At 39.2% G+C, this 25,290-nt stretch overlaps 1 protein-coding gene across 27 annotated transcripts in view; it reads right to left on the reverse strand.

The window, feature by feature from the left end:
• Nucleotides 1-25,290, reverse strand: part of LOC101151917 (putative uncharacterized protein ZNRD1-AS1) — an 85,864-nt gene that overhangs the window by 32,689 nt on the left and 27,885 nt on the right. For 11 of the 27 annotated variants that reach the window (XR_010134056.1, XR_010134061.1, XR_010134060.1 and 8 more), the window contains 3 exons: nucleotides 7,706-7,800; nucleotides 5,728-5,963; nucleotides 145-330 (listed from right to left, as the gene is read on the reverse strand). The exons of 1 other annotated variant lie outside the window; for it this stretch is intronic. Coding sequence is in view for 8 of the 26 variants with exons in the window: in XM_063707094.1 (XP_063563164.1) it covers nucleotides 7,708-7,800 (93 nt within the window). In the remaining 18 variants the exon portion in view is untranslated. 15 more of the 27 variants (XR_010134064.1, XR_010134058.1, XR_010134070.1 and 12 more) reach the window with 10 other exon arrangements.

A 25,290-nucleotide genomic window follows, 5' to 3' on the forward strand; every position in this document is an offset into this window, starting at 1 on the left:
CAGCTAGAGGCCCAAGATACCACTCTTCCCCCAACAGTTTGTGATCCTCTGAATTAAAGAAAGGGTAGGGATTGAGGGAGGCCCTAACTCCAAATCTTCTACCACTTCTAGCGAAGTGCTGAGAAGAAGTGCAAGGTACTCAACCTGCTCTGGGGATACAGCAGGAAAGCAGAGTGTTTGCGGATTTCACATTCCATCGAAGAAAATCCATTTTGACAAAATATCCAAGTCACTTTTCTAAGCCCCAGGCAGCAGTTCAAACAAATAACATCAAAAAAACCAAAATCTTGGCCCAGGTGAAATCATTGAAGCTATAAAACTTTGTGAGACCTGTAGTTAGAGAGAAGGACAATTCAGTTTAGGGCTGCAGCAGAAAATTCCTATATCATATTGTGTTCTTCTTCATCATGAAGGTCCCCTGAAGGGACCTTCTCCCTTCAGCAGTGCATAGTGAGGCCATTTCCATGTAAAAAGATAGAATCTCCTGGGATTCCTGATGTTTACACTTACTACTCACTCCTTCACTTTGTAGATGCCAACTTCACATTAGACATCTTTCAGTTAATTTCCTTACTCTGTCTAAGCAGAATATTTAAACTTCTTTCTGAAGCAGAAAACCAGGGACTGGTTATTTGAGCTATCACCCCACTCTGTGGCTCTATTAAGCAATAAGCATAAGAGATTGTGGGCCAACAAAATTTGTAGCAAGGTAAACATAACCCTTCATTTCAGCCTATGTTTCAGCTTGTCTAGTGATGTTCCAGTCTTGCTCCAGTCTTAACATTTTAAAATTTATAATTTTACTTGAATATGATTTTATAAGAAGTCATATATATTCATTTCTGTTGAGTCTGTCAGTGAAAGCCTTCTCAAAACAACTGTGAAGTAAAGATAGGTAAATAAATGCATGGTGCTCCCATGTATTAATGCTCACTGCATCTTACAGATGTGTCAGCCCCACTGCAACAGATGGTGCATCAACAAATGGTGCTGGAAACCTGGATATCAACATGCAAAAGAATGATGCTGGACAAAATTCATGTCCTTCCATTACACCCTTTTCAAAAATTAAGTCAGAATGACTCAAAGAACTAATCTTAAGAATTGAACCTGTAAAACCCTCAAGAAAATACTGAGGAAAATCTTATGGACATTAGAATTGGTAGTGGTTTCTTGGCTGGTGACCAATAGTACAAGTAATATAAGAAAAATGACAAATTAGAATGCATCAAAATTTAAAAACTTTTTTGCATCAAAGGACACTATTAAGAGAGTCAAAAGAAAATGCACAGACTAGGAGGAAATATTTGCCAATCACATATCTGATAAAGAATTAATATCCAGAATATGTAAAGAACTACAATTCAACAATAGCAAAACAATCTCATTCAAAAATGAGTAAAAGACATGAATAGACAATTCTCCAAAGAAGATATACAATAAGGACATAAAAATAAGGAATGCTGGTCAGGCATGGTGGCTCATGCCTGTAATCCCAGTACTTTGGGAGGCCGAGGTGGGCGGATCACGAGGTCAAGAGATCAAGACCATCCTGGCCAACATGGTGAAACCCCGTCTGTACCAAAAAAATACAAATATTAGTTGGGCATGGTGGCAGGTACCTGTAGTCCCAGCTACTCAGGAGGCTGAGGTAGGAGAATCATTTGAACCCGGAAGGTGGAGGTTACAGCGAGCCGAGATTGTGCCACTGCACTCCAGCCTGGCAACAGAGCAAGACTCTGTCACACACACACACACACAAAAAAAGGAATGCCAATAAGGACATAAAAATATGGTAAACTTCACTAGGCCAAGTGTTGGTGAAGATATGGAGAAACTGGAACACTTGTACACTGCTGGTGAGAGTATACAGTGGTGCAGCCACCACGGAAAACAGAATAGTGATTCCTCAAGAAAGTAAAAATAGAATTACTGTATGAGCCAACAATTCCACTTTTGGGCATACCCAAAAGAACTGAAAGCAGGAACTCACCCAGATATGTGGACACTCAGGCCCATAGCAGCACTATACCCAATATCCAAAAGGTGGAAGCAACCGAGTGTCCATCAGAGGATGACTGGATAAACAACCCACGGTGCACATAAGCATGGAATATTATTCAGCCTTAAAAGTGAATGAAATTCTAATTGGATGAGCCTTGAAAACACTATAAGTGAAATAAGCCAGAAATAAAAACAAATATGATATTTTACTTATATAAAGTAGCTAGAATAAGCAAATTCATAGAAACAGAAAATAGAATAGAGATTACCAGGGGCTGGGGGTAGGGAGAATGGGCAGTTATGGTTTAATGGGTACAGTTTCTGTTTAGGATGATGAAAATGTTCTGGAAATGGATATTGGCGGTGGTTACACAACACTGTAAATGTGCTTAATGCCACCAAGTTGTACACTGAAAAAATGGTTAGAAGGTAAATTATATAGTATGCATGTTTTACCACAATTTACAAAAAATATATCAACACTAAATCCAATCACAGCTCTCATCGAGTTTTTTTATACTGGTGTTTCAACAAGCACATTGCCGCTGTGGAGGGGAGGGTGTCCTTGGAGTTCTTATGCCACCATGTTCTTTGGTGTCACTTCTGAGCACAACTTTGGTGGTCAGAGCACAACTTGGTTTTATACATTTTAAGGGGACATGAGACAGTGATCAACATATGTAAGCTAAAGATTGATTCCGTCTGGAAAGGCGGGACAACTCGAAGCAAGGAGGGGGCTTCCAGGTCACAGATAGATGAGAGACAAATGGTTGCATTCTTTTGAGTTTCCGATTAGCCTTTCCAAATGAGGCAATCAGACATGTGTTTATCTCAGTGAGCAGAGGGGCGACTTTGAACAGATGGGAGGCAGGTTTACCCTAAGCAGTTCCCAGCTTGACTTTTCCCTTTAGCTTAGTAATTTTGGGGCCCCAAGATTTTATTTTCCTTTTACAGAACCATCAATACTTACAGAAAAAAAAAACCCTGAATGTACACAAACCTCTATACCAAACTACCAATTTATAGAAAATACAGGTAATAGAAATACATTAAACCACACCTTGTCGTGCAATCCACAAAATGCAAACAATAGGAAACCTTACCATACAATATAAATTTCAAGGAGAAACCTATGGAACAAATGAGAACAAAAAACATATTTTTAAAGGTAAAACTAAACTATAATTTTGGATGATGAAAATATAAAGTCCAGCATAGGGAAGCAGTTCCTTTAGAATTTTAGTCACAATTAATGGAAGGGTACTGAAACCTGCTATTTCCCAGTTGAATAACAGGTCCTGGGGATATAGAAGGTCTTGCCACAAGTTGAATCCATAACTGCTGCTTTCCTGGTACCAGGGAGAACAGGTCTCCTATCAAGGACTGGGTAGGAGTGTTTGCCAGGCCTGTATCAGCTATTGCCCAAGTTTCCACTTTACAAAAGTGCCATGCATACATGCAACAACATAGTGCCTTCTCCATGCATCCCTTAAGAGATGAACTGCATGCTATGTTAGGGCCAGTAAATTATGAGTCCAGTGCTGCCCCTATTGTGGAGCCCTCACAGGAGATGTCTCCAATGGTACATGAAGGCATGGCCCTCATTCCTGATAATGCTTGGTACTTAGATGCATTGAGCCAAGGTAACCCTATGTATGGACAGTAGTAGCTGCACAACCACAGACAGTATCTGGTTTGAGATGGGAATGCAACAGAGCAGTCAATGGGCAGAACTCCAAGCTGCATGGTTGGTTTGTACCCGTGAGCCACCACCTATAGTTCTCTGTACAGACAGTCTGGCAGTACTTAAGGGTCTTACAATTTGGCTTGCCCAAAGGGCCTGAGATGATTGGTATATAATTTTAAAATCCTTATGGGGAGCTGATATGTGGAAAGACATTTGGAAAAGTCTACAGGAACCCACTGTGGACCTAATTGCTTCAGCACACTGGTCAGATTCACCTCCCAGAAACATGGAGGCAGACATCCTAGCAAAAATTAGAATACTGAGCTGGTTGATTAGGTACATATCACAGTGGGGATTTCAGTGCACGAATGGGCTGCCAAATAGCAAAGGGAGCAGGATTGGCTCTCTGCTATGCAGATTTAGTGGTGGCGGTAGCAAACTGCTTAATTTGTTCCCGTCTGTACCTCTGCCACATCCCACATACACCTGGACATATACATAAGACAGCCACCCCTGTGACAGACTGGTAGATAGACTACATCAGACCCCTGCCAGTAATCTTGAGACGAAAGTATGCACTAACATGTGTATACACTGCCATGGGATTGTTGCAAGCTTTCCCTTGTAAGAGCAAACCAAACAGCCACCATCAGGGGCTTGGAGCAACTCAGTGTCATGTATGGATACCCTCCACATATTGATAGCAATCGAGGCATGCATTTCACCAGACATGGTGTCCAAGACTGGATGCATGAAAGGGACATAGATTGGGTATTTCACTTACTGTATACTCCCCCAAGCAACAGGGTTGATTGAAAGGAAAAATGGTATTTTGAAGGCACAGTTTTGAGCACTCTCAAAATCCAATATCTTTCATAGTTAGACAAAGATTTTGCCTCAAGCCATTAGAAACCTTAACTTAGTTGAGACAAATATGGTGCTGGCACCACACCAATGACTCAGGACCACCACAGAGATGGATCCATTAACCATAGTAGTGAAGAAAGTCCAACCAGATGCATCTCTGACCTGAGCAGATAAAAGGCCAATGGCAAAGGTTATTTAGAACTCCTCAAGATCTTGAGCCAGGGAGGAGACACTTGAATGGGGGGGTTGGACTAGCAACTTCCCCTATGTTGGATAGAGCATTTCTTTCCAGACAGCAAGGAATTCCCTACCAACTAAAGTGGTCTCCATTGATCCTGCTGAAGTCTGGGCCAAAACACTCCACATACCAATAAACTGGAACACAGCCCCTTTTAAGAAGCACCCTGGCTGGCCATTTGACATGGTCCTTTGCTGCCCCTGTAACCCTACACATAATACCAGCGCCTTTGCCCCTCAAGCAACATGTTTGGTGTGTACTCCCAGCCCACAATCCTATGTTCCTAATCAACAGAGATGGAGCTACCAGTCATTCTGTTTAATGGGGAAGAACTGCCCCACCAAATACTTACTAAACATTTTTAATTCCACCCATAGTCTTCTGTTCCTATTGTTGTTCTGCTCTATACCTCTTGGTTTGGTTCCTGAATAAACATGGTAAAGGGCATTTTTAATTCTGTGTCTTACACCTGGCATACATATCATCGTCTGTTGTTTGTGTTGTTGCTGTGGCCCCTGCTTAACAAGTAGAAAACAAATTGATAAAATGTGTCACTCACACCATCAAAATGTCACCCACAGCCCCCTCTGAAGGCTCAGGGACTATGGGGGAAATGTGAGTCCATGAGATTGTAAGAGCTGGATTAGAGGGCTGGGATGTGGAGAGAAAAGTGACTCCCTCTTGGATGCTAATTCTCTATGCTGACTTCTGATTAGCCCCAGTCCCAGGACTGACTCCTGATTCCTACTTTATTTACCATCCCTATTGTAAGAACATGTCAACCTTGATGTTATACAAATTCTAGGCTATGACACATTAGCATTCTTACCTGTTCTGGACAGTAGTAGCCTTTGTCTTGCACAGAGCATGTATACTCTTTCCCTGTGGTATATAAGCCCTGGGTGTGGGGGTAATAAGTGCAGAAACCTACCTGTCTTGCTGCCATCCAAGACCACGCTTCTGTCTGTAAGTTCCCCAATAAAACACTCTTTACTGACAAACTAGATTTGTCTGTCTTGTTCCTTGGTTTATTGGCTCCTTTGGCATTTGGGGGGCACTTTGCATAGATGGTCCTTTCATGGAACAGAGGGTCTGTGTGGGGCCGGGAGCCCAAGTCAGCGCTTGCAGTCAGAGCCTAGAACATGTGCTGAGGAGACAGAGCTAGACCTGTTAGCAGAGACAGACCTGTTAGCAGAGTGGATAGCTGGGCCAGCAGGTCTGAAGTAACGCTATGGAAGAGCAGGCCAGTAACAGGTGAAGAGCTTCAGAAACTCCCACTTCTAACAAGGTCACTTCCTCTAAGAGGGACTACTGTTGTATCATAGTACACAGCTGTCTCTGCCTGGCTGTCCTAGTAAATATGCAGCATTTGGGGGCATCCACACTACTGGAACAGTAGCCATGAGAAGAGTCCATTGTGCCAGCTTAATTGCACCCAACTGTACAATGAGAACATGGGGATCAGTGTGTTCTGCTACTTCTCTGCTTAGCATTCCTGATATACCTGCTTTACATAGGCACCATGTGGCACCGTGGTGTGTGCCTGTGCCGCTTTGAATCACATTTGGGTATCTATTGGAAGGCTTCTTCGGGACTCCTGTGACACCAACTACACTATGGACTGATCCCTGTCAGAAGGTAACAAAGGGGCAAGGGACAGCATTTCCAGTCTAAGCCCTGGAATGTGCGTGGCATCAAACTGTTTTGCATTTGTGAGCAGGAATACAACTGCTGGACAATAGATGTTCCATCAGCCAACAGAAACTGTGACTGGCTTTAAAGAAAATGGGCTTCCCTTGGTCTTGGGAACACAAGACTCAACAGTATAGAAACAGAAATGGTTGCAGGTGGAGGAAGCACTTTCACCGGAGTCAGGAAAGCATGAATAACACAAAATCTTCAGCTTTTCCTCCCTTCTCTCTCCTGAGCTTTCTGCACCTCTGCTGTAGCAGTGATGGCAGCAGTGTGGAGAACACAGCCTCAGGGAACAACCAAGGTCCAGGATCACTAGCAAAGGTTATGAGAAACTATGACTTCCTTTAGAAAAAAAAAAAAGGGAAATGAGAGTGCCCAAGGTCTTAGGAGAGGGCTGGTGCAGGCCTGGGGCGTAGTAAATTCTTTAGCTTGTCTAGATTCACCATGCCAAGTGGGGAGGTTGCTTGGGTCAGACTATATTAAAGGACAGCATCTCCACCCTCCCCTAGAGGTCTCAGAATGTCCACTGACTGTGGCTTTAGTGGTCCTTGAACAGAAATTTGGTAACATGAAGAGTAGCAGATGCTGGCATGGTAAGATTACAAATGTGTATCAGAAGAATTATTTTGTGGGTAACAGAAAAAACAACATATAAAGAAACAAGTTAATACCATGAGAATGTCATTAGCCAAACTCAGAATGTGGATCATTCTACAGGACAAGTAACCTGGCTTTTTTGGGGAAACAGAAGCATAGGAGAGCCAGGGTGACACCATTTTAAAGTCAACTCCATCTTTCAACTAGCAAGGCATATTCCTTGCCAGTCACAACCCATGGTCATAAGAGGTTTACAGCTGATCAAACAACTTAATAATGCCTGCAAGAACAAACGCCTATGACAGACAACAGAATGTCCACATGTCCTGACGTCACATTATAATATATGCTTTTAAGATTATTATAGTCATGCTTTGATATACTAACTAAAATGCCAAGGATAACTTTCTTTAAATCAATAGGTCCTAAATTTTGTCATGCTGTCAGAGCACCCACACATAGACATTTAACTTAGCTTTTATGTAGATTAAACCCCTACATTAGAAGAGTTTACAACAAAGATGGTGCATTCTTCCTTTTGCTTTCTGAGGACACCTACTCTGTATCTGAGTAACTTTCAATAAACTATCTCCTTCTCACTGCACTCTGTGACTCACCTTTAATTCCTTCCTGTGCAAGATCCAAGAATACTCTTTTGGGGTCGGGATCGGGACCTGTTTTTCTGGTAACAGTTTCTCCAACAAATCAAAGCCTTGAGAAAAAAAAAATAGGTAGGGTGGGTGGTATGTTATAGAAGAACAGAGAATAAAGAGACAAAAGAAGCAATTGCAATGTGTGGACCTTCTCTAGCTTCTGTTTCAGACAGACCAATTGAAAAAGACAAGACAGATATTTGAATATGCATTGAGTGTTTAGCAAAATTAGAGAACTGTTGTTAATTTTGTTAGTGTGAGAATAGCATGGCTTTATGTTTTTTAAAAACCCTATTCTGTGAAAGATGCATGCTGAACTATTTAACTGTGAAATTGTATGCAAAGGATTTGCTTTTACAATCCTCCAGAGATGAGTTTATAAGGATATAAATGATGTGATAAATAAATCAATGGAGGAGAGGAGGCAAAATCTCCCCTGCAGAAGAACTCCAAATAAGGTAGGTAGATACTTTGTCCTTAAAGGAACAGCATTAACTCCCTCTTCTGGAAGTGTGAATTCTTGATATGATGTAATGAAAATGGTACCTCACTTGTGGCTTTCCTCCCCCCGAATCCATAACCCCTACTTATTATGAAAAAAAAAAAAAAACCGCCGAATTCCAATAGAGGAACATTCTGTAAAATACCTAACTAGTATTCCTCAATAACGTCTAGGTCATCAAAAACAAGGAAAATCTGAGGAATTGTCACAGCCAAGAGGAGCCTAAGGAGGCATGACAACCCCATGTAATAGGGTATCTTGAATGGGACCTTGGAGTAGAAAAATATTATTAGGTAAAACTCAAGGACACATGAGTAATGTACGACTTTTGGTTAAAAATAATGCATCAATATTGGTTCAATAATTGTAAGAAATGAACCATACTAATGTTAGATGTTAATAACAGGAGAAACAACTTCTCAATTTTCCTGTAGTTAAAACTGTTCTAGAACTGAAGTCTATTTTTTAAAATTCTCCTGGAAAAAAGTGGAAACATATGAAATATGATGGACAAATGTTAATAATTATTGAATGTGATGATGGATAATGAGAATTCATTATATAATTCTGTTTTTGTGTATTTGAAGTTTTCTATAATGGAAAGTTTGAGGCTGGGCACAGTGGCTCAAACCTATAATCCCAGCACTTTGGGAGGCCAAGAGTTCAAGACCAGCCTGGGCAATGTAGTGAGACCCCATCTCTACCAAAAAACAGAAAAATTAGCCAGGTGTGGTGGGCTTGCACCTGCAGTCCTAGCTACTCAGGAGGCTGAGGTGAGAGGATCACTTGAGCCCAGAAGGCCAAGGCTGCAGGGAGCCATGATGTCATTGTACTCCAGTCTAGGTGACAGAGTGAAACCTTGTCTCCAAAAATAAAAAATAAAAAAAGTTTGAACAAGAAATAAAGAAATATGGAGATAAGGATAAGAAGAAGCTATTTAAAGCATTAGAGTAGCTGCTTTTTTAAATTATGGTTAAAAAATATATGATAAAATTTACCATTTTGCCATTTTTAAGTGTATAGTTCTATGACATTAAGTATATTCATGCTGTGTAACCATCACCACCCTCCATCTCCAGAACTTTTTCATCTTCCCAAACTAAATGCTAGGTCTACTAAGCAACATCTCCTCACTCTCTCCTCCTCCCAGCCCCTGATAACCTCCATTCTACATTCTGTCTATGAATCTTACAAAACTAGGTGAATCATGTAAGTGGATTCATACAATATTTTTCCTTTTCAGTCTGATTTATTTAATCTAGCTTCATGTCTTCAAGGTTCATACATAATACAGGAAAATAATTTCCTTCCTTCTTCTGAAAAATATTCCATTGTATGGATCTACCACACTTTGTTCATCCATCAATGGATGTATACTCTGTTACTTCTACCTTTTGGTAGTTGTGAATAATGTTGTTATAAACATGATGTACAAATATCTGCTTGGTCTCTGCTTTAACTTCTTTTGGGTCTGTACCCAGAAGAGGAATTGCTGGATCATATGTCAATTCTATGTTTAATTTTTTGAAGAACAAAAAGTGGCCGCTTCTACAAAACAGAAATTTTCAGATTAGGAGATGTGGGACAGGGAAAAATTCCTGTCTCTGAAAAGTTAAGAGTTTTCACTATAAGCTTTGTAGAACCATTTTTAAATAATATATGATAAAAATGAAGTAAAGTATGCAATAAAACTCATCTTGTGCTAGGTACTGGAGATACATGGAGGGAGCCCTCAGTCCTCTGGGGGAAGAAGCTGGTTATAGAACAGTGTGATCACAGGTGCAACACAGAGAAGACTCCAGGGGCAAGCACAGAAAATAGCCATCAAGGGAGATGCTTTGCACGCCATGCAGAAGTGCCCTACAGGAGGTGACGTGGGAGTGAAGGAGGAAAATATGACATTCTGAGTTGGAGAATTGGAAGATTAAACTTGCAATGATGTCAGCACTGAGATTCTGGGATCATATTGTACAACTGGCCCCATCTCAGCACTAACACTGTGAAATCTTACCTTTCTTATATCTTCAAATTGTGGCCCTATATTTAGCTTCTATATCTTTCTTTGACTAAATCTCAAAACTAAAATTGGTCCTGATTCCAGGGGAGGTGTTTCTCTGACTCCTCTCTTTTGAATCTCATAGCCTGACATTTTCTCTTCATCTTGAAGACCATATTCAGGAGGGACCCTAGGAACTCTGTATCTCAGCATGTGAGGCTTCAGGCCAAGGGGTGCTAATTTGATTCTGAAAGATCTTATCTGCCTCCAGCGCCATAAGGTCCTGATGAAATGTCCAGCATCTTTGTGGAAATTCAAGTGTCTCCATACAGCATTATATGTCTTGGAGATTATGTATATGAAAAGCTTTACAGATAGGTGTGTCTCAGTGATGCTGTGCAGAGTAACCTGTGGCCTAAGTCAAGTCAGAAAATGCTTTTGACTCTATAGTTCTCAAAAATATAAGTCTTAAAATTTGGATATGGATGGGAAAATATTACATAACTGAAAGGATAAATATAAGTATGCCAATCAGCCAAAAACACTGCAAATGTTTAATACAGATTTAAGTTTTCCCTCAAAAACTTTTAATAAATTAATAGTGCAGCTTACAAATGATGAAAAGAGCTGAGACATTTAAAAAAACTTTCCAAGTGTCAGGTCCTGGTACTTTACATTTATTCTACCTCCTAATCCTTATACTAGGTCAAAGCTCATTTTATGTCTTCAAGATTCAGATGTAACACTGGGAACGAGAAAGGTTAATATAAGTGATATGTCCAAGACTATACTTACAGTAATTATAGCTCACTGATGGAGAGAACATTAAAATCTGTTGGGCCTTCACTTAAAAACAAATAATATTTGTGTTATAGAAGCAAGACCTTTTTAGTCACAAGTTAATAATTTTAAAGAAAAGATTCAACATGTAAATTTATCTGGAAAGGCCAGGGGTGAGGCTGGCTAGAGACATGATTAGATTCAGAGACACATTTGTCATCAGATCTCTCTGTACTTCTAAAGAAGATAGCCAATATCAGCTTATCAGCTCCAACTCCTCTCATATTATTCTACCTTAACAGCTTCGGCAGAAAAATAGACATCTTTCTCACAATGTTCATAAATAAAGAACCAGAGAAGATGACCTTTGGACCAATACCTGTTGTTATGGAGATGTGGTACAGTGTGGGAAACTCTGATTGGTCAGGGCTGGGTCATGTTATTTCCTCATCCCCTGGTCCATATTATTTCTTAAGTTATTTAAAGTCATGGCTACTATTTTTATTTATTTTAATTGACATAATTATACATATTGATATAGTACAGTGTGATATTTTGATACATGTATACAATGTGTAATAAGCAAATCAGGGTATTTAGCCTATGCATCACATCAAACGTTTACCATTTCTTTGTGATGGAAACATTCAAAATCATATCAAAAAGATAATCCACCACAATCAAGTGGGTTTCATACCAGGGAAGAAGGGATGGTTGAACACACTCAAGTCAATAAATGTGACACACCACATAAACAGAATTAAAAACAAAAATCACATGATCATCTCAATAGATGCAAAAAAAAATTCAACAAAATCTGGCATCCTTTATGATTAAAGCTCTCAGCAAAATCGGCATACAAGGAACATACCTCAATGTAATCAAAGCCATCTATGAGAAACCCACAGCCAACATAATACTGAGTGGGGAAAAGTTGAAAGCATTCCCTCTGAAAACTGGAACAAGACAATGATGCCCACTCTCACCACTTCTCTTCAACACAGTCCTGAAAGTCCTAGCCAGAGCAATCAGACAAGAGAAAGAAATAAAGGTCATCCAAATCAGTAAAGAGGAAGCCAAACTGTCGTTGTTTGCTGATATGATTGTATACCTAGGAAACTCTAAAGACTCCTCCAAAAAGCTCCTAAAACTGATACAAAAATTCTGCAATATTTCTGGATACAAAATTAATGTACACAAATCAGTAGCTTTCCTATACTCCAACAGTGACCAGGCTGAGAATCAAATCAAGAACTCAATCCCTTTTACAACAGCTGTAAAAAAAAAAAAAAAAAAAAAAAACTTAGAAATATACCTAGCCTAAGGAGGTGAAAGACCTCTACAAGGAAAACTACAAAACACTGCTGAAAGAAATCACAGATGACACAAGCAAACGGAAACACATCCCATGCTCACGGATGGGTAGAATCAATATTGTGAAAATTACCATACTACCAAAAGAAATCTATAAATTCAATGCAATTCTCATCAAAATACCACAAACATTCTTCATAGAACTAGAAAAAAAATCCTAAAATTCATATAAAACCCAAAAAAAGCCTGCATAGCAAAAGCGAGACTAAGCAAAAAGAACAAACCTTGAGGCATCACATTACCTGACTTCAAACTATACTATAAGGCCAAAGTCACCAAAACAGCATGGTACTGGTATGAAAATGGGCCCATAGACCAATGGAACAAAATAGAAAACCCAGAAATAAACCCAAATACTTACAGCCAATTGTTCTTCGACAAAGCAAACAAAAACATAAAGTGGGGAAAGGACACCTTATTGAACAAATGGTGCTGGGATAATTGGCTAGCCACATGTAGGAGAATGAAACTGGATCCTCAACTCTCACCTTATACAAAAATCAACCAAGATGGATCAAGCACTTAAAACTAAGACCTGAAACTATACAAATTCTAGAAGATAATACTGAAAAAAACCTCCTAGACATTGGCTTAGGCAAGGATTTCATGACCAAGAACCCAAAAGCAAAATGCAACAAAAACAAAGATAAATAGGTGGGACCCAATGAAACTAAAGAGCGTTTGCATGGCAAAAGAACAGTCAGCAGAGTAAACAGACAACCCACAGAGTGGGAGAAAATCTTCACAATCTATGCATCTGACAAAGGACTAATATCCAGAATCTACAACAAACTCACACAAATTAGCAAGAAAAAGAACAAACAATCTCATCAAAAAGTGGGCTAAGTAGGCTGAGTAGACAAAAAGTGGGCTGAGTAGACAATTCTCAAAAGAAGATATACAGCTGGCCAACAAACATATGAAAAAATGCTCAACATCACTAATGATCAGGGAAACGTAAATCAAAACGCCAATGTGATACCACCTTATATCTGCAAGAATGGCCATAATCAAAAAATCAAAAAATAATAGATGTTGGCATGGATGTGGTGAACAGGGAACACTTCTTTTTTTTTTTTTTTTTTTGAGACGGAGTCTGGCTCTGTAGCCCAGGCTGTAGTGCAGTGGCGCAATCTCGGCTCACTGCAAGCTCCGCCTCCCGGGTTCACACCATTCTCCTGCCTCAGCCTCCCGAGTAGCTGGGACTACAGGCGTCACTGTGTTAGCCAGGATGGTCTCGATCTCCTGACCTCGTGATCCACCCGCCTCGGCCTCCCAAAGTGCTGGGATTACAGGCTGGAGCCACCGTGCCTGGCCTGAACAGAGAACACTTCTACACTGCTGATAGGAATGTAAACTAGTACAACCACTATGGAAAACAAGGTGGAGATTTTTTTAGAGAACTAAAAGTTGAACTACTATTTGATCCAGCAATCCCACAATCCCACAATGGGTATCTGCCCAGAGGAAAAGAAGTCATTATATGAAAAAGATACTTGCACACACGTTTATAGCAGCACAATTCACAATTGCAAAAATGTGGAACCAACCCAAATGCCCATCAATCAATGAGTGGATAAAGAAACTACTCAGTCACAAAAAGGAATGAATTAATGGCATTCACAGCAACCTGGATGAGATTGAAGATTATTATTCCAAGTGAAGTAACTCAGGAATGGAAAACCAAACATCGTATGTTCTCACTCTTAAGTGGGAGCAAAACTATGAGGATACAAAGGCATAAGAATGACACAATGGACTCTGGGGACTCGGGGAAAGGGAGGGAAGAAGGTGAGGGACAAAAAGCTACAATTTGGGTGCAGTGTGTACTGCGTGGGTGATGGGTGCACATTTGCTCCTTTTAAAATACTATTATTATTATTTTGCTGTTGTTTGAGTTTCTTGTAAATTCTAGCTATTAATCCCTTATCAGATGAATACTTTGCAAATACTTTCATTCTCTAAGTTGCTGTTTTATCTCTGTTGATTGTTTTCATTGCTGTACAGGAAATTTTTAGTTTGATGTAGTCCCATTCATACATTTTTGCTTCTCTTGCCTGTGCTTTCAAGGTCTTAATCACAAAATCTTTGCTGCGTCCAACACTCTAAAGTGTTTTCTGTATGTTTTCTCCCAGTAGGTTCATAGTTTTGGGTCTTGCATTTAAGTCCTTAACTCATTTTCAGTTGATTTTTGTGAATGGTGAGAGATAGCAGTCTAGTTTCATACCTCCTAATATGGATATCCAGTTTCCCCAGCATCATTTATTGAAGAAACTGCCCTTTCCTCAGTATATGTTCTTGGTGATTTTGTTAAAAACAAATTGAGTGGCTGGGCACGGTGGCTCATGCCTGTAATCCCAGCACTTTGGGAGGCTGAGGCAGACGGATCACGAGGTCAGGAGTTTGAGACCAGCCTGACCAACATGGTGAAACCCCGTCTCTACTAAAATACAAAAATTAGCCAGGCGTGATGGCACACGACTATCATTCCAGGCTGAGGCAGGAGAATCACCTGAACTCAGTAGGTGGAGGTTGCAGTGAGCCAAGATCGCACCACTGCACTCCAGCCTGGGTGACAGAGTGAGACTCCGTCTCAAAAAAAAAAAAAGAAAGAAAGAAAAGAAAAAAGAAATTAACTGTAAATATATGGATTTATTTCGGGGTTCTCTATTCTGTCTCATTGGTTTATGTGTCCGTTTTTACGCCAATACCTTGCTTGCCATTTTGGTTACTATAGCTGTATATTTTGAAGTCAGGTACTGTGATACTTCCAGCTTTGTTCTTTTTGCTCAAGATTGTTTTAGCTATTCAGGGTCTTTTGTGGTTCCATACAAATTTTAAGATTTCTTTTTCTATTTCTATAAAGAATGACATTGGTATTTTGATAGGTATTGCCCTGAATCTGTAGATTGGTTTGGGTAGTATGGTCACTTTAACAATATTAATTCTCCCAATCCATGATAATGGAATATCTTTCAATTTTTTGTGTCCTTTTCTATTTGTTTCATTAGTATTTTATAGTTTTCATTACATACTTGGTTAAATTTATTCCCATGCTTTTTTATAGTTACTGTGAATGAGATTTCTTTCTTGATTTTTCATCATTTTGAGTTTGCCTCTATGGCCTTTATTGTGTTTAGGTACATTCCATCTATACCTAATTGGTTGGAAGTTTTTATCATGAAGTGATATTGAATTTTATCAAATGCTTTTTCTGCAGCTATAGAGATGATAATATTATTTTTGTCTTTCATTCCACTAATATGCTCTATCATGTTTATTGATTTGTATGGAAAGCCTACAGTTTTTTTATGTTGATTTTATATTCTGTAAATTTACTAAATTTGTTTATCAGTTCTGAGAGTTTTTTGATGGAGTCTTTAGGTTTGTGTATAAATAAGATTATGTCATCTGCAAACAGCAACAATTTGACTTCCTCTTTTCCAATTTGGATGCCTTTTATTTCCTTCTCTTGCCTAATTGCTCTGGGTCGGACCAGTACTATGTGTTTTTGTTGTTGTCATTGCCGTAATCTTTTAAAATTTTCTATCCATTTCCATAGGAATCAGTCTAGTACTATGTTAAATTTGGTAAAAGCAGGCATCCTTATCTTGTTCCAATTCTTAGAGGGAAATCTTTCAACTTTTTTTCCATTATGTATGTTGTCAACTATCGAATTGTCATATGCAGTCTTTATTGTATTTAGGTACGTTTCATCTATACCTAATGAGAGTTTTTAATCATGAAGTGATGTTGAATTTTACCAAATGCTTTTTCTGCATCTAGAGATGATCATTTTATTTTTGCCCTTCATTCCGTTGATATGATCTATCACGTTTATTGGTTTGCAGATATGTAACCATTCTTGCATCCCTGGAACAAATCCCATTTGATCATGGCATATAATCTTTTTGATGTGTTGTGGATTTAGTTTGCTACTATTTTGTTAATTTTTGCATCTGTGTTTATCAGCATGTAGTTTTTTGTTGTTGTATCCTTCCCTGGTTTTGATAACAAGGTAATGCTTGCTTCCTAGAATAAATTTGAAAGAACTCCTTCCCTTCAATTTTTTGGAATAGTTTCAGATGAATTGTTGTCAGTCCCTCTTTAAATGTTTGGTGGAACTGAACAATGAAGGCATCCAGTACTGGGCTTTTCTTTGTTGGGAGACTTTTTATTCCTGATTCAAGCTCATTACTCATTATTGGTATGCTCAGGTTTTTAATTTCTTCTTGGTTCATTCTTGGTATATTTTATGTGTCCAGGTTAAACTTCAGTTGCCTTTATAATCTAATGAGAGCTATGGACCAAAATTTTGGGTAAAGCACTTTCCGTGGCAGTTAGATTTTTTTAAAAAACTTCTTTCATTGCCCCCACCTTTTTTGTTGTTGTTGTTTCAAGTGAGTTATGGCTTTCTTTTTAACTGAATTGTATAAGCAAAATATCTCCAAGTAGCCTTGAATTAGTAACAAATCAATCTTTTGTTTACCAGTCTTGTTTGCTTAATTAGCAAATGTGGGCAGGGAAGAATTTTAGCTGTTTTTTTTTTCTTCACCTTTTTCTTTTTGGCTTTTGCATGGCACAAAAAACAAAATTTTTCTGTTGAACAGGGATACCTTATATTATTGCTCTGAGATCAAGATTTTGACCTATTTGGTCTGAGAGCCTAACTTTTATAAGCATTTATTTTTCTTTTATGTTACTAATTTTTCAATTAAGTGTTTCATTATTGTACACAGTTGTTAGGGAAACCTAAATTTATATTTATAAAAGGTGTCAGCCAGGTGCGGTGGCTCACGCCTGTAATCCCAGCACTTTGGGAGGCCGAGGCAGGCAGATCACAAGGTCAGGAGATTGAGACCATCCTGGCTAACACGGTGAAACCCCGTCTCTATCAAAAATACAAAAAATTAGCCGGGTGTGGTGGCGGGCACCTGTAGTCCCAGCTACTCAGGAAGCTGAGGCAGGAGAATGGCGTGAACCCGGGAGGCGGAGCTTGCAGTGAGCCCAGATCAGGCCACTGTACTCCAGCCTGGGTGACAGAGTGAGACCCCATCTCAAAAAAAAAATAAAAAGGTGTCTAGGTGGTTGATTACCATGGAGCTATTGTAATCTGTAAAGCCATTAATTTCAAAGCCTTTAAGACTGTTTTCTTTCCTTGACTGAAATGCCATAAGCAGTGAGTTTCATCTCAACACCTGTAGAAATGTCATCATGTTCAAAGTAGGCAGAAAAAAAAAAGAGAGAGAGAGAGAACTTCTACATGTTAACTCTATAATTGCTGGTTTTTAAAAATAATGACCATTTCAGTTCTGAATTTTCCTTCATTTTGCCTATCTACTTATAAATGTGCACAAGAAAAGAAAGTTAACATTGATTTTGAACATTTCAAACCAATTAATACATCATTGTATTTGTGTGACAACAAATTCCACACAGAAGCTCTTACAGCACTACTTTCACATGAAAGCAAGTCTGGATTCATTGTAATAGATGGTAGTGGTGCACTTTTTGGCACCCTCCAAGGAAACACAAGAGAAGTCCTGCAAAAACTCACTGTGGATCTCCCAAAGAAACACGGTAAAGGTCAGTCAGCCTTGCGTTTTGCTTGTTTAAGAATGGAAAAGTGACCTAACAATGTTCAGAAAGTAGCAGAGACTGCTGTGCAGCTGTTTATTTCTGGGGACAAAGGGAAGGTGACTGGTCTAGTTTTAGCTGGATCCGCTGACTTTAAAACTGAACTAAGTCAATCTGATACGTTTGATCAGCGGTTACAATCGAAAGTTTTAAAATTAGTTGATAGGCCGGGCGCGGTGGCTCATGCCTGTAATCCCAGCACTTTGGGAGGCCAAGGCGGGCGGATCACGAGGTCAGGAGATCGAGACCATCCTGGCTAACACGGTGAAACCCTGTCTCTACTAAAAATACAAAAACAAAATTAGCTGGGCGTGGTGGCGGGTGCCTGTGGTCCCAGCTACTTGGGAGTCTGAGGCAGGAGAATGGCGTGAACCTGGGAGGCGGAGCTTGCAGCGAGCCGAGATCACACCACTGCACTCCCGCCTGGGCAGCACAGCAAGACTCAGTCTCAAAAAAAAGAAATCAGTTGATATATCCTATGGTGGTGAAAATGGATTCAACCAAGCTGTTGGGTTATCTACTGAAGTCCTCTCCAAAGTGAAATTTATTCAAAAGAAGAAATTAATAGGGATACATTGATGAAATCAGCCAGGACACAGGCAGGTACTGTTTTGGTGTTGAAGATACACTAAAGGCTTTGGAAATGGGAGCTGTAGAAATTCTAATAGCCTATGAAAATCTGAATAGAATGAGATATGTTCTTCACTGCCAAGGCACAAAAGAGGAGACAATTCTCTAACTCCAGAGCAAGAAAAGGATAAATCTCATTTCACAGACAAAGAGACCAGGCAGGAACATGCGCTTATCAAGAGCATGCCCCTGTTGAAATGGTTTGCTAACAACTATAAAAAAGTCGGAGCTACATTGGAAATTGTCACATATAAATCACAAGAAGGGTCTCAGTTTGTGAAAGGATTTGGTAGAACTGGAGGTCTCTTGCGGTACCAAGTGGATTTCCAAAGAATGGAATACCAAGGAGGAGACGATGAATTTTTTTACCTTGATGACTACTAGGTAGTCGACATGGGTCCGGCAAAACATGCCTCACTCTCCAGCATCCAACCCAAGGAGCATACTCATGATGGAATCCAAACAGATCCCTGCCTTATAATTGGAACATTTCCACAACTTAATCCATGAGCACTGGATATTGAAAAGAAAACAGAAACAAAACCAGACCCAACCCTACACTTTGGTTTGTCATGGTGTCAGCGTAGCGGCCTACAACTAAGTTCCTAAATGCCACTTTGGACTAATTTAAAAAAGAATCCCAGTTTTTACTTTTACTTGATGGTGAAATTGGCTGCTCTTGTATTTTATTTAAAAAATGATTTTTTTAACCTTTATACAAATAAGCAAAAATACTTTAACTGCTGTAAACCTTCAAAAGTTAATAGAAGTAAGATCATACTGGTTTCTTATTTTGATTGGAGAGAAACTAAATTGCTACATTTTGCAGTGACCCATTTACATGGCATTCTCAGCTTAGACTGCATAAGAAGAAATATATGTGGTGAAATGTTGGAACCATTTCTCTCTTGGTCTCTGTTTAATGATGAAAGAGTGAGCTAATAGGAGGCAATTTCAACTTCACTCCCTCATGCTACCCCTTCCCCCTCCAGACTGGCCGTTTCAAGGATGAAAATTGCATTGCAAAATCAAACTGACTCATGAAGCATTTGAGCCAGTGCACTGGTTACTTCCATCTGTTTGCAGACAAATTTGTGCCCGGTGTTTGGGAGCTCTTTGTATCAATGTTCCGACAAGGGTCCCAATAACCTTAACCTACTCGAAACCAGTTTGGGATGGATATGATGGGGCTTCTGTGCTATTGCTGGGATTGGGAGAAATAAAACACGCAATTTAAGTGGAAGCAAAACAATTAAAAATAAAATAAATAAATCCATTGCCTGATTCCATGTCTTCCTCCAATTACCGCCCCATTTCTCTGACACTCCTTATAGAATAATTCCTTAGTCAATTGTCTCATGATGTTTTTAATATATCAAATGGATTTATGGACAGTGTTTCAAAAGCCAAATACTTCTACAAGGCTTGTTATGAACACAGATGTCCCCAATCTTTCATGTACACCATTTCCTGAATCCTAGAGGCAATCTACTTTATTTATTTTGCCTAATTTTTTGATCGTTACATCTGTGCCTCCAAATAGTGTGTTATAGTGCCGTTTTGTTTTTCACTCTTATGTATCATCCTTAGTGTATAGCTCCCTTTCATATACCCCTGTCCTCTCAATATAGATATTTTATAATTTTGGTTAGCTGGGTGTTCACTATTTATATTATTATGACCACAGAAATGCTATTCACAGCTAGACTAGGAAATGCTATTCACAATTAGATTAGGAAATGCTATTCACAATTAGATTAGGAAATGCTATTCACAAGGATTATTTTCCTTCCTTGAATTGACTTTTTAATTTCCCTGGAATTAATAAATGTTTTATCCCTTCACGTGCTTAATTTCTGTTGTACTCATTATAAACTCTCTTCCAAATTTCCCTCCAAGGCCTCTGCTATAGTTTGAATGTGTTCCCCAAAGTTCATGTGTTGGAAACTTGATCCCCAATGCAGTGATATTGGAAAGTAAGGCCTAATAGAAGCTGTCTGAGTCATGAGCGCAGAGCCCTCATGAACAAATTAATATCATTATTATGGGAGTGAGCCCATGATAATAATATTGTCCTCTCTCTTGCCCTTGATCCACTTGCCATGTGAAGACACAACAAGAAGGCTCTTGCCAAATGCTGGTGGCTTGATCTTGGATTCCTAGCCTCACAACTGAGAAAACAAATTTCTGTTCTTCATAACTGACCCAGACTATGGCATTCTGTTATAGCAGCATAAATGAACCAAGACAGTCTCCATGAATATATTCAACCATGCCCCGTGTTCTGCCAACCTCATCTTTGTGAAGACACTTCCCTTGGTCCTGCCACATGTGGACTGGTGCATGCACATCTGGGCTGATTTCCAAGATCGTCTTCACCTCATCCTGGGCATCCCTCTGCCTCTCTCTTATGCTGGCTCTCCTATTGCCTGGATCCCATGTGTCCCCTTTTTTGGTTTTCTCCATCGTTTTTGTTTCTCATTTCATCCGTGTTCCTAAGGGAACATGGAAAGTAAAATCTGAAAGCCTAAGCTTCTGAAAATGTCTTCAGGCTACTCTAGCACTTATTCCAACCTGGACTTGGTATGGAATTCTGTATTGAAAACATTTTTCCTAGGAATTTCCATGACATTCCATCAACATTTTTTAGCTTCTAATGTTGTTTTTCTTGCCTTTTGATGTTTTTGGGATTTCTTCTTTTCCACCCACCTTCTAAAATTTCACTGTGATGTGTCTTGGTGTGGGTCTGTTTTCATCTACTATAGTAAGAACTTGGTTGGGGTCATTACAAGTTAAATTTTTGTCTGTAAACTTGGATAAATTTTTTTATTTTAAATAATTTCTATCTTTCCATTCTTTTAGAATTTGTATTATTAAGTTGCTGGAAATCCTTGACTGATAGCCTAGTATTCGTATAGTTCTTCTGTCTTTCTTGACATTGTTTTTCCATTTTTAATATTTAGTGGTAGTACAAATTTACTCTTCCAAGTGATCTACTGAAATACTTATTTAAATGATCACTTTTTGATTTCCAAGAGTGCTTTTTGGTTCTCTGATTGTATATAATTTTATAAAATCCTATTCATCATTTATAAACGCCATATCTTATTATTTCTTTTAGGTATTATTGAGAATAGTGGTAGTGATAGTGGTAGTGGACCTGTTAGATCTCCTGGTTATCTGCTTTCATGGTACCATGAACTTTTCTTCACCACACTTAGCTCAGCAGTAATTTTATATTTCTCTTTGTAAGTTCTGCTAAATGTGCATCTCCTTCATGACAGTGCAAACATCAAATTGCCAGCATCTTACTTTTGCTCTTCACTGTATCTTCAGGGTCTAGTAGATCACATGATTCATCAGAGGACTTGAAATACATGCTGAATGAGGAAATATAAGTGTGGTTAGGCAGGGAAGTCAGACTTCCTTGATCGATTGCCCCTTGATGTTCTCCTGAGCACTGCATCTCATGACCTCCTGTCATAGAACATTCAGGGACATTGAAAGAGTTCACTAGCATGGGATACAGCGTCATATCCACCACCAGATGGACAGGGAATCAGTGAAAGATGATTCCATTAAGAGAAAATTCCCAGGGTCCACTCCACCCCCACCACCTGCTTAACCTCTCTGAGTCTCCCTTTCCCTGTCTATACAAAGATATCACATATTGGGCTTCTCATGGGTTTGCATTGACTCTCTCAGTAAAACACATGGTATTACACCTTGAGGTATATTAAGTGTTCTGCTACTCATAGCTACTATCCCTATATTGATTACAGCATTTGGATTGTTTCCATCATTTTGCTTTTATAAACCAAAATTCAAGAAACATCCTTGAACATATATTTTTTAGAATGTGTGCGGTTATCTTCTTAGGAAAAATTCTTGAAAGAGAAATATATGCATTGAAATGTAAGTCCATTTATATTGTTAACATGTTTCGCAAAAGTCCCCTCTAGAAATTTATACCCCAGTGTTTTTTGTTGTTGTTTTGTTTTGTCTTGTTTTTGAGACGGAGTCTTGCTCTGTTTCCCAGGCTGGAGTGCAGTGGCACGATCTCGGCTCACTGTAAGCTCCGCCTCCTGGGTTCACGCCATTCTCCTGCCTCAGCCTCCCGAGTAGCTGGGACTACAGGCGCCTGCCACCACGCCCGGCTAATTTTTTTTTTATATTTTTAGTAGAGACGGGTTTCACCATGTTAGCCAAGATGGTCTTGATCTCCTGACCTCGTGATCCACCTGCCTCGGCCTCCCAAAGTATACCCGTTTTTCATCAGCCTTCATGACAGTGTATTTTCCCTACCTCTGGATAATATGCTTATCATTTACTTTCACATATGCCAAACTGACAGATTTTAATTTTCATTCGCATTTCTAATGTCATGTTCTCATTTTTCCTCATATTCATTAATCATAGAGTATATTGTCTGATATTTGATTTATTCTTTCCCATATTGCTTTCTAATATTATTATTTTTCTATTGGGATGTAGGTACTTAAAAATGTTGAATTTGACTAAGAAAAAAAGCAGCTCTTGACTTCTGACACTGACAGTAGGTTTCAGTACTGTTAGAAGCTGTCCTACTGCTCAACACTAGGCCATATTATTCTTTTCTTGGACATAAACCATATTACACAACATCAGACAAGGACACTCTGGGAACATGATAAAACAAGACAAAACAGGGGCACTACATAATTTAGTATAAGCACAGACAAAAACCAAGGCACTGTGTACCTCACAAAATACCAAACCTCTCCCCCTGCTGGCTAATATGAGTGACGGCTGTTTCTTTACCAACCACAACTTTATCCTTGCTCTGCTCTGCATTTATTATGGGTAAGATTTATTGAGACAGTCATAGAAATGTTCCTGCTTTTTGACAAAACCCCATCTACAGTCAACCCCTACCTCGTTAGCTCTCCCCAAAAACATCTACTAAAAGACCAAATCCTATATTGTATTTTTTCTAATATCCTCATGCTAAGATGGTGTGCATTCTCTCTTGTGACAATGAGTAATAAACCCCAGTTGTTCAGCTATAGATGTTCCTGGTGGTCTTTGGCTGAAAGACATTGAAATATGCTACCTTTTGTCTTTCCGATTATTTATGTGTCTTTGAATTTGATCACAGGCATATGAGTCTGTGGTTGACATAGAGGAGTTTTGTTTTTTCATTTATGGCTTTTCATATTTGGGTCATGCTTACAGAATCCTTTTCTACCTCACAATTGTAAAACTTAACATCTATTTTCATCTAGGTACAGATGATATGAAGACAGGGAAGTCCCAGAGTGAAGAGAAACACACAGATATGTTTGATTTGGGGAGAAAGCTGGGGGGAATGAGCAAGAAGCAAAGAGTTCTAAGGTGGAGTTTTAACATTTAAAACCTGGTCAGGTGTGGTGGCTCACGCCTGTAATCCTAGCACTTTTGGAGGGCAAGGTAGGCAGATCACTCGAGGTCAGGAGTTCAAGACCAGCCTGGCCAACATGGTGTATTTACCAAAAAATACAAAAACTAGCCGGGTGTGGTGGTGCATGCCTGTAGGCCCAGCTACTTGGGAGGCTGAGGTGGAAGAATCACCTGAACCTGGGAGGCAGAGGTTGCAGTGAGCCATGATTGCCCAACTGCAATCCAGCCTGGGTGGCAGAATAAGACTCTGTCTCAAAAATGAAAAAGTTTAAATCATTTGCTTATAATTTTAAAATATGTCTACAAAGCCTATAAGATATTTTATATGGCACCTTCAATAAATACTTTCTCTTGGGCTAAGTAATGACTTATATACCTCCTTGTGTTCACCAGGTTATAGAAAACAGTAACACCAAGAGTCTCAATGAAATATTGACAAGGATTAGCTCTGGTGATAGGCATTTTTGAAAATGTATGACCTTGAGTTGATAAATCATGTTTTGGTAATCTATACGTACACTCTAATTGTTAAAATACATATTGAACTTTCTTGGGCCTGCTGTATTTTAGGGATATGTCTAAGACCCACACAGTCAAATCCATGGGTTCTATGTGAAGGTAATTTTAATGTATTTCAATCTGGGAGTCACAAGGTATCTTTTTTTGTGGGGGAGATTGAAAACTAAGAGCACTCTAGATAAGCACTATCAAAAATGGTAACTACTAGCTACACATGGCTATTTATATTTCAATTAATTGAATAAAACTTTTAAAAAATCAACCTTTATCACACTAGCCACATTCCAAGTGCTCAATAACCACATGTAACTAGTGGCTCCCATATTGGACAGTGCAGATATAGATCAATTTCATCATCACAGAATGTTCTATTGAACAGCACTACTGCTATAGAGATTTTTATGCTCCTCCCAAAATAAAACCTAATCCCCAGTGAGATGATATTTGGAAGTGGGTTTGTTTTAGAGGAAGTGATTATGTCATGAGGTCAGAACTCCCATGAATTGAACTTGTACCCTTATAAAAGAGATTCTAGAAAGCTGTCTTGGCCCTTCTGCCATGGGAGGATGCAGTGAGAGGACAGCTATGAAGAAGCAGGCCCTCACCAGACACAGAGTTAGCTGACACCTTGATATTGGACCTCCCAGCCTCCAGCACTGTGAGAAATATCTTTCTTTTGTTTATAAGCCACCT

This window comes from Gorilla gorilla, chromosome 5 (assembly GCF_029281585.2).
Source record: "Gorilla gorilla gorilla isolate KB3781 chromosome 5, NHGRI_mGorGor1-v2.1_pri, whole genome shotgun sequence".
In the NCBI taxonomy this organism is placed as follows: Eukaryota; Metazoa; Chordata; class Mammalia; order Primates; family Hominidae; genus Gorilla; species Gorilla gorilla.